The sequence below is a fragment of the Pelodiscus sinensis genome, chromosome 3 (genome assembly GCF_049634645.1).
Source record: "Pelodiscus sinensis isolate JC-2024 chromosome 3, ASM4963464v1, whole genome shotgun sequence".
NCBI classification, from domain to species: domain Eukaryota; kingdom Metazoa; phylum Chordata; order Testudines; family Trionychidae; genus Pelodiscus; species Pelodiscus sinensis.
In genome coordinates, this window is record NC_134713.1 from 125,374,861 (window position 1) to 125,388,294 (window position 13,434).

Here is a 13,434-nt window from a genome sequence, read left to right on the forward strand (position 1 = left end):
TATAGAATAGCAGAGAAATGCTTTAGAGTGCATCAACAAAATTGAAAATCTGGTGGAATTAGAACTTACTAAATGTATAATGAGTAATTATCAGGAATAGTATCTTCCCACAGTGTATGGGGAGGACAGGTGTTTCAGCTGAAGCACAATATAAATTCCATTAATGACTCAGTAAAATAGCTTCATCTAAGACTTTTTCAGCAACTGTATAGAAGTCTGTGGTGACCTACAGCCCGGTAGGATGTACCAAAACCATTGCTGTCAGTGGAATTTGCAAAATTAGTGCTGAGTCATCCATTGAGATAGCCTTACCATATTGTAGTTCTTAAAACAAAACTGGATTGCCAAGTGTGATGGGAAATGAGGGTATTTCTACAAAGGTTGTAGCATCAGAGCTTCACATGGCTGAAGGAAATGCTGAAATTGTTACTTTAATGTAGCTTAGCAATTGGTCAACAGAGACTAATTCATTAGTGTCATTTTAGTAATGTCCCTTTAGGAGAAACAGGTTTTACAAGTTTCACTTACCTGACTGGAACAGGAGTCCTGCCCCACTAAACATTTTACTCTTAAGCTATTGTTAAGACACATTCAAACTGAAAATTCCTATTCTCTAATCTGCTGACATGCAATAGAAATAATGAGTTTTGTACTCACTATTAATAATAGTGTTGTCCTATTTCATTTGAAGAGCATCTTTTGGAACACAGTATTGCTCTTCAATATGATTTGGGGTTTAAATTCCTTAAATTAATTTATCTTTCCCCTTACTAGTTGAGGGTTTCCTGTGTGTGTGTGTGTCTTAAAAATGATTTGGCAAAACTTAACAAACTTTTCACCTTTATTCATCCTGCTGTTAGGCTGATTGAATTATGCTGCCTCCCTGACTGATGAGAAATAGGCTTCCTTAACTTCCAACCAGGAATAGTAGTTTCAGCACACAGAATTTCTCGTAATGACTATCAGACCATTATCTAAGGCTGCCCTGCATTTGAGGCACCACTCCTTCCTAGCAGCCTATGTAACTATTTTGGAGGGGGAGGGGGCGAGAGGAAATTTTGGTGAAGAAAAAAACTGTTAGTCTGTAACTGGAAAAACTTAAAGAATAATGAATAGTCTAGTAGCACCTTAGGGTCTGTCTAGACTGCATTCCTCTGTCGGCAGAGGGATGCAGATTAGGCGGGTCGACAATGCAAATGAGGCAGGTATTTAAATATCCCGTGCCTAATTTGCATAAAAATGGCCACCGCATTTTGCCGACTCAGCGCTTTGTTGGCAAAAAGTGGCCCTCTAGAAGGGGATCTGTCAAGAAAGAAAGCCTTTTTTGACAGATCCCTTATGCCTCCTGCAAGGAAGTTTACAGGATCTGTCAAAAAAGGCTTTTTTTCTCGACAGATCCCCCTCTAGACGGCCACTTTTTGCCGACAAAGTGCTGAGTCGGCAAAACGTGGCGGACATTTTATGCAAATTAGGCACAGGATATTTAAATCCCTGCCTCATTTGCAATGTTGACCTGCCTAATCTGCATCCCTCTGCTGACAGGGATGCAGTCTAGACATACCCTTAGAAACTAACAAAACATGTGGATGGTGGTATGAGCTTTCATGGGTATGAAAGCTCATGATATCATCTACAGGTTTTATTTTGGTCAAGTAATAGTTTAGGTAGTATCACTAAAGTTGTTATCGGTGGTATGTGGTTTTCTAGATTTTTAAAGAAATCAAAAGTAGAAGTGATCTGATGCTGTCTTATCTTTCCCTCCATCTAGCTAATGGAATCACTTCACCTGATGGAGTCTCTATGTTGCCAGTACTTCCAGTTTCTGAGATTCCGCTGTCTACAGCTGCTCAACAAACAAGCATGCACCAGGATGTGTCACCTCAAAAGCAAAGAGTAGTCAATATTCTATCAAGGCCTCGACCTTCTCCCCTAAGAAACAAAATAGATCCTTGGCAGATTCTTCCACAAAATATAAACACAGACTCTGCAGAGGTGGACTATTTAGAAAGTTACGAAAGTCCAAATGTTAACTTTATATCAGATACTGCAGACAGAACTAAATCCCACATGCCCTCCTTACTTGATATTGATGTGGAAGGTCAAAACAGAGACTGCACAGTGCCTTTGTGTAGAATGAGGAGCAAAACTTGTCGGCCCTCTATATATGAACTGGAGAGAGAATTTTTGTCTTAAGTGCCTTGCATTTTTAAAGTATTGCCTTTTGTTAAGGCGAACAAAATCTTAAGTCTGTTTTACATTTAATATTTTATCTACTATTTTCTAAAACACTGTGGCCAATACTACCAAAATTTTTTATAATGGGCAGCTAACTTTGGAAAATGTATAACGATGCCTATCTTGAATTTTCACTGAAATCCCACCTTGTAACTTTAAAAGCACAATGCTGTGAAAGAATATGCTGTACATACATCTATAAGTACAGTTTGAATTGTTAAATTAACTTCTCCCCTTATCTCCCACTAAATCACACCTTTTCTCAGCCAAAGCTCTTGCTTTTTGGGGTGTGTTCTGTTTTCTCTTTCACATTAAAGGACTGATTAACATGCAGAGGATTTGCATTCAAGTCCCAGAAAGCTTTGTGCAAGAACAGCCTTCTATGAATGGTGGGGATATTTTTCTTGGTAAGATGCCCGGGTGGAAGTGCTCTCCTCACTTTACCCCACATAGTTGTTTTTTCTTTGGCATTGACTGTTATATGGATAACTTACCACCACCAAATGAACTTGCATAGCTTTGCCCTTGATTGTTTCGTGACTAGAATTTGGTTAAAGGTATTTGTCATTCTTGCAGGGGGAGGGGGCAGGTTTGTGTGTGAAGCAACATTCCATTAGGTAAAGATACACTGGAACATTAATAGTTGTGCTCTGACCTTTTTTTTTTTGTTTGTTTGTTTTTGTTTTGATACTACGGTATATTTGCACCGAGAGGAGCATTCTTTGTGATCATTATTCTTTGATTAAAACTGAATTCTCTGCAGGGGAAGCCTAGAGACTTTCTGGGCTTCTGGGCAAGGTTGGGGGGCAGCTCTGTGCTGGAAGGGGCAGGGCTGGGTGCAGTTAGCCCTCGGTGCTGTCCGCATTGCACCACAGCTCTTCCCCCTCCCTCCTCAGCAGCCCTCAGAGCCACTCAGAGCAATAGCAGTAGCCATGAGCCCCCAACCCTTCTGAATCGCTGGGCCCCAGGGCAACTCCTCCCTTCTCTTGCACCTCCTCGTTGGCAGGCCTGGATTTCTGGATTACTATACCTTTAAAAGAAGGTTTTCTTAAAATGAGACAGTGCCATTAACTGTTTAAATTTCTAGCACAATTGCAAACTGTTAGTCTATTATTTCAAAGTCAGCCCTGCCTGTTTTTCATTATGTGGCCGGGGTGGCCCTTTTCATGATAAGGTGTGGTATGAAAAAGCAAAAACCTGATACACTTGACTTCACTCACTAAATGTCCAACAAATTCATAACTCTAGAGTTGTGGGGAGAAGTGTACTTAAACTTGACCATGTAGCAACTTCATTATCCCAAGTAGGGATGTCTGATCTATACACTACCAGTAATTGTTGGAAGTGCTAAAGAGGAGTATTATTAGAATTAAGGAGCAGTTCTTAAATTTTGATGTCTTAACTAGACATTTTCTGTATCATTTTTAGACTTGGGTATGCTGCAGAAATAAAACTATATACACAAAGGAAAAAAGCATTCCTTTCCTATCAAGACAGTTTCCTGTTTTTGAGGATTTTGTTTAATGCTTTGTCTTTTATTCTTAAATCTGGGAGTTTAGATGGTTTCTTGTTCAGCAGAATTCATGCGCACCTAGCATCAAAACAAAGGAATTAAAAAGCAGAGTTTTTCATTCTATAGTGCACTGTATTAGTTGCGTTGAAAGTGGGAGAGAAGAATTGGAGAATGTCAAGCATGCATTTTCCACATTGCAGAGAAGTGGACAGATGGCCATTACTTCCCTGAGAATAAGCTCACAATACGAAGAATGGAAATTACAGAACGTTTCCTTAAAGTATTATTTCTACAAAAAATTTTAAGACAGACTAACTACTGGTTGGCTATGTATAGCAGGTTATTAAATTATTGCATTTTTGTTCTATCTTGTTTATGTTCAGAAACCTTATATAATACTGTTAAGTTTGTCAGTATGAATACTGCATGCTTCAAAACTTAGCTACCGCAAATTACAAATGCCATACAGTGTGCTTTAAACTCATATTCTTAAATGTGTGCTTAATTTTATCAGGTACTCTTGAATAGGTGAGGTTCTTTTTTTTTTTTTTTCCTTTCGTTTGCAATGTAATGATTGGTTCTCATGTAGAAACTACATAGTTAATTACACATGCAGTGCTTTGTGGAAATCATGGATCAATTCTTAAGTATAATTTAGTGTATTTAATTTTGAAGATGAAAGTTAGTTTTGAAATATAGTGTTTATTTAAACTATTTCAGGAGAGATTGTGCCTTTTATAATATTGAGAGAAATCGAGTTGATTATATTGTACAACTATCTTCCTCGGACAGGTACCTCTACTAGGTTTTATAAAGAAAAATCTCAGGTGCTATAGTGATATTTTGTAAACTTTTGTTCATTCTTTGTTTTACTTCCTTACGAATGTTAAAATGTACATCGTAGATTTTATAATCAGTAACCAATATAAAATGCTCCACTGTGGGCTGTACGATTTTCCCTTACCAGTGATCCATATCATATGATTTGTTTTTAAGCCAAAACTCTCCCTTTGATTTCAATTGGGTATTTTGCTTGAAAAGAAATGGCATGGCATGGCCGAATTAGTGAATGGTAACAATGTTAAGAGCTATCCACTCAGAGGTTGCATCCTAAGAAAAAGAATGTATATAAGCCATCCCCAACAAATTGGCTTTACTATGCAATCTTTTAGCTATAGCATATAGTGTTTTATAATTCTTTTTTCCAGTTTTCTCTAATTTAAAATTATAAGACAGTCTTCACTAAAATGAAAAGATTAAAAATAAAGATGATTAAATCCATATGTTCACAATTTCTATTTTTTCATGTTACCAGAGAGAGATACCTTTGTTACAAGTAAGGTAATCTGGTATATATTTATAATTATTTTACTTCTGTATTTGGTATAACTGCTAAAAGATGTATTGTCATGCATGTGAGTAGTGTGACCAAATAAGTAGTAAATTTATACTGATCATGTTAGCATATAACTTCAAGGTGCTTACACTGCAGAGATTAAGGTAACTACTTGATATGCTGTTTTACAAAGCCTTATGACTGAAATGTTTTTATGTTAAAATAAAATTTTGTAGCTAGTGTATTGCATATTGGCCTTGGACTTCTTGGAATTACGACATGTTTTAAAGTGTTTCTGTATCTTAAACTCCCTTATACAAATTTTAGGGAGTAATCAGGAGCTCTGAACAGCCTGTTCTTTGTCCTTCAAAATGTAGGAACATGTAGTTATTGTCACTGAACTAAATGTAAGTGATTAATGTTAATTTGAGTAGTTGCATAGTTTTTTATCATCTAAAAATGCAGATTAAATAGTAGCAATCTGCATTTTGATCCATGTAAACATAATACTTCTCATCTGTAGAAAAAAGTATGTTTAAATGGTGAGTATGTATCTTGCTTTGTAAAGATGGTTTGGGCAGTGGAAGATCTATATAGTCAATCAATAGTAGAATTGATTTCTATGGAATGAAAAGCTCCTTGATGAAATTATGTCCCATTGAAGTTAGTAGAAAAATTCTCTTTGCTTAAATTTTTTTTTTTGTGGTGTCCTTCCAATTACTCTCAGATGCGCGTCTGCCTTAGCTCATCCTTGCAAAAGAAAATGTTGCCTGTATACAACAGCAGCAAGAAAAAAATATTACCTCTCCCATAACATTCAATTGTAATGACTGTGAACTTCAAAGCAGTGTGCTCTGTCCTGAAAATCTTTCCTCAAGTGAGTTATAATTCAGTGAAGCCACTTAAGTAATATATTCATGTATTCAGTATTCAGTATTCAGTCTCCAGTTGGGATCATTTAAATGCCAACAGGCATTGGAAGGTTCCTTTCTGTCTTCCTTTTAAAAAGATCAGTTTAAAAAAAAATACTATAATAAGATTATACATTTAGCAAGTGTTAGGAACTGCAAAAGATTGATATTCTCAAAATAACAGCCTTTTTGCATATTATAATTACTTGTCAGATTACCATAGTGTGTGTAACCTAGAGGGTGAATGTGACTAAATTCCTAAATATTTGCTTTTTCTCATGTATGTTTGTTTATATTGGTGTCCCTAAGGTTGTGTTTCCAGATTTTTTTCAGTTTAATTAGTTTTGGCAAGGGGCATAGTTTTTGCTAGTGTCTGACAAATATGTTCATTGATAATTAAACATAAACTAGCTCCCAAATCGAGCTCAATCTCAATAATATCAATAGCATTAGAAATTCAGTTTCCCCTACTTGCATTTATAGGAATGGATGGTAGATATAATCATAGTGGTGCAGTTGTTTCAAATGAAGGAGGTATTTCCATTCTGGCTGGCTGGAAGAAAGAGCTCCAAAAACTACATTTCACATGGAATTACTCTTCCATTGCATTAATATAATCTTTGTTTACAGTGTTATTGTAGCTGTGAAACAGTCCCAGGATATTGGACAAGGAGGGTGAGGTGATGTCTTTTACTGGACCAACTTCTCTTGGTGAGACAAGTATTAAAGATTACACAGAAATCTTGTATATTTCATCAACAGAATTATTCCAGCAAAAGATATCACCTCACCCATCTTGTCACTACAGTCTTTATCATTACTTCATTATGTGATGTCAAATACTTTTCCCCATGATCCCTATCAAGATCAATTTCTAAGATTCATTCTCATCATTCCAGAAGGAGGGAACAAAAGGGCAGACCTCCCAGATCATGTACATAAGCATAGCTTTTTTTTTTTTTTTTTTAAGAGCTGTATCTTCAGCTGATGGGTGGCATGAGTCCAGCATTTCCGAATGTAGTGATTCATGTTAATTTAAAACATTTGCAGAGTTAAATTCTCTTAACGTTTAAGGGCTTGTCTACAAGAATGGTTAAATCACAGAAATCCGGGATGCTGGTGTCTGTGTGGCCATGAACAACCAAACTGCTTCAACTTGCCAGATTGTCAGATTGCTAATTGTTTAAGGTAATGACTGCAGTGTTTCTGTGTTGCAAATGGCAGTTATGTGTTTAGTACAAGAGAGGTCCTAATGAGAATTGGGAATAGGGGAGGTGACATGACTAGGTTAACAAATGGAGAGGAGGAAATTAAATTATGCTAAACTGGAATTGTTACTTATCTTCCTATACTCTCCTCACTTCATACCTGCTTCCTATATAATCACATTCCAGTCCAGCTCACCATTCTCAGAAAAAGCCAAACAAATTGTCTTATAGTAATCCCCACAAACTGCAGAAGAAATGTCACCATACATGTTGATTTAGCAATTTCATGCAACTGAGGATAGAGAGCAGTGAGCCATTTTTGACACGGTAGCATATATGTTGATTTGTCATCATAAATGTTGCAAAGAAAAATATCTGCGTAGCTATAAGAGTATGAGGACAAGGGTGGAATGCTATCATGACTATCATAATGAATAGGAATCTGAACAGGAAGAATAAAAAGGACATTTCACCATCTTTCTTAGTTTAGAAACCTAATATAATATATTCACTACATGTCTCAATTTATGCTGTTTCTCATGGGCAGGAGACATAATAGCCTGGCCCACAGACTGCTTTCAGGAGTATTCATATGTGAACCGCTTATGGTCATTGTGGCAGCTGCAGCAAAAGTAAGTTACTGCTAGCTTTATCACATGGGTGTGTGGTCCTTTTATTAAAAAATCATCTTTTTATTCATCCTTCCAATCCTATATTTTACTTATTTTATATCCTTAACTCAGCTATGGAAGTTCATAAATAAGCCAACCGCTTCACTGTGTAGATCCTAATTAGTTTTTAATTAAGAGTTAAGGCCTTAAATCTGTTCTGTCAAAGCCACTGCCCTGCTTCTAGGCTATGTTCAATAATAATGAATGATGCATCTTCAGAAGAGATTTTAAATGCAATTATGTGAAATTGTATTGGTTCAATGTCACAAGTTCACTTTTTGGTGGGGTGAAATTTTCAGTGTGTAACTGATTTAGGAGTTTTCTATATCTTATTGAGACTCAGATGTTTTGAAAATGTTGCCTTTGATCAATTAGAACTGTTCCAACTTTTCTCCCATTGACAAGTTTAATTGAATACAGTGAGAACTTGGCAGTGAATAGGCACTTCTAAGAAATATTGTTCATTTGTCTTTCAGCCTTGTTTAATACAAGGATTTCAGAAGTGAAGTATTAACTATGCACCATGCCAAATGGTGATCATGCGACTCCCTTTTCTGCCATTGATTTTTGGCAAGCTACTTAACTTTTCTGTGCCTGGGTTCCCTTATCTGTAAGACATGAGTAATTGTTTCACCCGTCACTTTTAAGAAAACTTTAAGATCCAAGGATGAAAATTACTGTAGGTGCTAAGTAATTTTATTAAATTTGGTATTGGTTACACTGCTAACCAATTTTGGTATTGGTTACACTGTTGATGCCAAAATGTTGTTTAACTTTCCTTTTGCAGTTGACGTTTAATGGATACAGTAATAATTCTGAACTTCATCAAGAAATGAAGTACAAATAAATTTCTCTTAACCCCTTTTCCACACAAAAAAAAGTCTGCTCCCCACAGTTCCAAGCAAGTCAAATGTTGACCCAGGTAGATAATTCTTGTATTAAACTCTGATTTCAAATGTTTAATCATTTCTTACTGCAGCATAATATTTACTTGTATAATTCCTCTTAAATTCTGAAGATGGACCTAACCTGTAATGTTTAGATCTAAATTTCAAACTACAAAGTAGATTGTGCAGGTGAGGGATGTCAATTCAAGCCATCTCTACTTCAGTACTTTCATAAATATTTATTAATTTTTTTTTAAAGATTTTTCAGTCAACATTGACAGCTGTTGTTTTTAATCTTAATTCACACACCATATGCTGCTTAATATCTTCAATTTTTCCTCTCTAAAATTTGTCACAGCCAAGGGGATACTAGTTGTTTTCCTGCATTTGAATGATAGGATGGTAAATTTCAGCAGTTCCCATTTAATGCTGCTCATACACAGCAGTGTTTTGATCATTTCTGCTGGTGCTGGTGAAACTAGATAAGAAAGACTAGGTTGATAAGTTGCTGCAACTGCCTGAGTGAGATCTTAACACAAGCAGATGCTCTGTATAATGGGTTTCTTTCTTATCTCTCCCCATAACCTCTTCTCAGTTGTCGACAGCATTTTTTACCTTCGAGACAGGATGCAAGGAACGAAATGTGAGACAGAAATGTGCACTGAAAACAATGCTGAGACCGTGGGAGACTGTTCCTTGTTTCAGGCATTTATCTGGCACCCATTGCCATGCTAGTTGAGGCCCTCACAAGGGTGAAGTTGAGCATTTTTCATGATCTTAGTAAGAAAAACAGCATGTGCTCCTGCCTCAGCTTTGAGTCCACTTAAATTTTCAATCTACTTAAACTTGGGACAAAGTTTGTACAGTGCCTAGCACAATGGGGTTCTTGTCTATACTTAGGATTATTTGGGGGCACCACATTAAAAAATGAGCCGAGTAGGAGGTGGATGGAAAAGGATGCTTCTATGGCCTATGTTGCAGAAGTATAACAAATGGGCCCTCTCTCTTAAACAAGTGAAAGATGCAGTTATCTTTCTTGAAGTTAAACAGCAAGAGAATTTGAAAAAATTCATGCAAGTTAGATACTCTTCCCTATGCTTTTTTCCCCTATCTGTTTAAGTGAAGCAGATTTCACCATCACCTTGTGCAGTAATTCTCTTACCAGGGTTAGATTGTGCTGATACATCAATGGGAGAATCCCTCAGAACTGTTTGGTGATTCAGGTAGATGGTATACCATATTGAGTATAATGCGCACCTATGTATAGTGCGCACCCTGAGTTTAGACTCTTAAAATCATGAAAAAAACAAACTCCTATGTATACAGGCAGTCCCCGGGTTACGTACAAGATAGAGACTGTAGGTTTGTTCTTAAGTTGAATCTGTATGTAAGTCGGAACTGGCGTCCAGATTCAGCCGCTGCTGAAACTGACGAGCGGCTGACTACAGCTCTGCCCCGGGCTTCCTGGAATCAGCCGCTGATCAGTTTCAACAGGCTGAATCTGGACGCCAGTTCCGACTTACATACAGATTCAACTTAAGAACCCCAGGCGTCCCCAAGTCAGCTGCTGCTGAAACTGATCAGCGGCTGATTCCAGGAAGCCCGGGGCAGAGCAGCTGGAGTGCTGCCGGGTTGGTCCAGTAGCGCCGAGAGCGGAGCTGCGGGACCAACTGGCAGCGCCCCAGCTGCTCTACCACAGGCTTCCAGAGAAAATCCTGGTCTGCTGGGGGGGGGGGGCGTACTAGCTGCGCCTTCCCCCCCCCCCCCCCCCCCCAGCAGACCAGGGAGACGCAGAGCAAACCCCGTTCGTAACTGCGGATCCGACTTAAGTCGGATCCGTGTAACTCGGGGACTGCCTGTAATGCGCACCTATTATACAGGAGAACGGGACGGAAGGAAACCTGCCTCCCGCCCAGCTGCCGGCGCGCGGAGCTCGCGCCTGCCGGGGGGGAGCCTTCCCTGCCCAGCTGCTGGCACACTGAGCTCACACCCACCGAGGCCCCCTCCCGCCCAGCTCGTGCCTGCCATGGCTGAGTTTAAAACTTTACAAAAAAAACTCCTATGGATAATGCACACCCCGACTTTAATACTAAAAAAACCGGGGAAAAAGTGTGCATTATACTCGTGATTTTATGGTAAGTGATTAGTTAGCATACTCATTTGGGTCCATAATGGTCAGAGCTGCAGGATGATGATGATTCAAATCAACTGCAGAAACACAATGACTGCAATGGGAGTTAGGTGCCTAAATACAGGTTAAACCTGTGTAACCCAGAATTCCAATATCTGTGGTCTGGCATCCATGGTGACTGTGGGTGCTCTGGAGCTGGAGAACTCAAGGGGAAAGAACAATGCCAAGCTCCCCCTTGGGTTCCTTTCCTTCATGTGCCACGGCCCTGCCTTTAGCAACTTCCCCCTCCTCCCTCTCCTTGCCTAGAGTCCCAGCTGCTGGCCACATGACTTCACTCATGGCCTTAGCGGGGACTATGCTGGCACCTCCTGCTATGGTCCCAGCAAAGGGCAGTGAGGGCACATAGATGGAAAAGGCTGGCATATCAGGCAGCAGTACAAGGGGAAGTGGCTGTGAGTTGGGGATGGAGACTGGTATCCTGCCGGTAGAGGAACCAGAGCTGGGACCCCAGGTGGAAACAAAGGGTCAGCAGCTGAGAGCTGGGGCTAGTGGCTCGGACCTGGGTGGGTGGTTAGCAGCAGGGACCCCTATTCACAACAGGGTCCCCAGGTGTGGGGCCATCCTGGATACAAAGTCTTGGGGTGCTACCACACCCACACTTCCCTATGGAGACCTGCTGGTACTCTGCATTGGCTTCCTTTGGTTTGGAAAGGGTCAGGTCCTGAGTGTGCTGGGCTAGAGAGATTTGACCTATATCTTTAATGATTTGGGCCTTGTTCTTTTGAATGAGACACAAAATAACTTTTTGACCTCTTGTGGTTTTCAAGGTTGTTCCATTTTTCCGGAGAGTAGAACCCATGTCCTGGCCATACTCCAGCTTTTGTATTAAGTTTTGCCTCCCTACATTCCTTAACAGATAAAAATGAAGCTGCAGCTGCTCCTATCCTAACATGATGTACAGTGCTGATATAGGCTGTCGTTAAACTGCTACATTGTAGGGATGTAAAAGAGGAGTCGAATAGTCAGCCTAGGCTTATCGGGTAGTTGAGTTAACTACTCGCATTTTCTTCCCCCCACCGTTGCTGCCTCTATATCAGAGCCAGCAAGAGCCGGTGTTGGGGGGGAGCTGGCTTAAAAGCTGGTCCGTCTCCCCTCTCTTCCCCCCAAGCACCATCTCTGCAGTGTAGGGGAGATGGACAGGGGAGGCAGAAGCACAGCGGGGAACCCAGTGTGAGCCGGGACTGCTTCAGTCCCCACTTGCACCAGGTTTCCTACTGCACCTCTGCCTTTGAAATTGCATTTCAAAGGCAGAGGCACAGCAGGGATAGCGAGTGCCCCCTCCCCCTTATCAACTATATGATCAGCTGATTAATCAAAATTTAACATCCCTACTACATTGCACTCCACAGTTGTCTGCATGTTAGTCAAAATGGTCTCTGTATGGTTCTCTGTATGGTTTTAACCTATCTCAGTGAGCGCTTGTGAGTTTTGCTTAATATTTATAAGGTGCTTTGAAATGTTTTTATGGAAGCTGCTATAGAAACCTAAACTTTTATTCAATCAAGTTTCAGCTGCCCAAGATTTTCGCTAACTGCTTAGACTTGTATTAAATGGACAAGAGACGCACTGGATAATTGGTTATATATTACACTCTCTCATAAAAACAAAACTGCTCAATTCAAACACTAACCCGAATAAATCAGTGTGTAATGACGAATCATTACAAGAAAAATAAGTCCCTTCAGAGCACACAAGCAGTAAGTGGTGGGAATGGATTAATAGTTACTATTGTGTTTGTTGACACTTTGAAACAGTGTTAAACTATTTGTAATTTTAAGCAGCACAGGAGAAAAGAATTTGCCAAATGGCTCTTTGTAGAGTAGATTATCTTCCCAGAGAGTTAAATATAAATTAGATCTCTCTCTTATTTAAAAAAAAAAAAAAAAAAAAAGCTAGTGAAGTTTGGTGACTACAAACTGACAATTGCAATAGCTAAAAAGAAGAAATATGTTGCAACAGACATAATCACATTCAGACTCGAATCATGTCTTAGATTAATATCAGTGTCAATATTTACAATACTATTCTGCTTTAGCATATCATGTATATTGAATTCAGTTATTGTCTTTATCACAGACACAGAAATTAACTATTTTAATTCGGAGGCCTGTGCAACATACAAACAAGTGAATGGAAAAGATGCAACATAATAATGAAACTGGGATTTTCAGCTATCATTTTAGCAAAAATCAAGCTGCTTGGGCAAGGAGCTAAGTATGAGAGCAGATCTGGGAGATCTCAAAGTGCTTCCCAAAGTAGGGAGACCCACTTTCACAGGTGAGGAAATGGAAAGGCAGATTGATTATGCAACGTCTGATGACACATGATGAGTCAGGATAGGGGCTAAAGCCTGTGTCTCCAGATCAGTACCTAATTCAATGGACTACACTATCTGTTCTGAATAAAAAGGCCACCTGAAAAGTATATTTTCAGGAGCAATTTAAAAGAGCATATAAGAACTGTATATAAGCTTGTTATAAAA

General features: G+C 39.2%; 1 protein-coding gene across 5 annotated transcripts in view; it reads left to right on the plus strand.

Annotated features, from left to right (window-relative positions):
- Positions 1 to 5,333, plus strand: part of MAP3K21 (mitogen-activated protein kinase kinase kinase 21) — a 54,650-nt gene extending 49,317 nt beyond the window's left edge. For all 5 annotated transcript variants that reach the window (XM_075924758.1, XM_006122045.2, XM_006122043.2 and 2 more), the window contains one exon: positions 1,769 to 5,333. In XM_075924758.1, the coding sequence (XP_075780873.1) occupies positions 1,769 to 2,193 (425 nt within the window). In that variant the 3' untranslated portion in view covers positions 2,194 to 5,333. The remainder of the gene's footprint in view (positions 1 to 1,768) is intronic.
- The last annotated feature ends 8,101 nt before the right edge of the window (positions 5,334 to 13,434 follow it).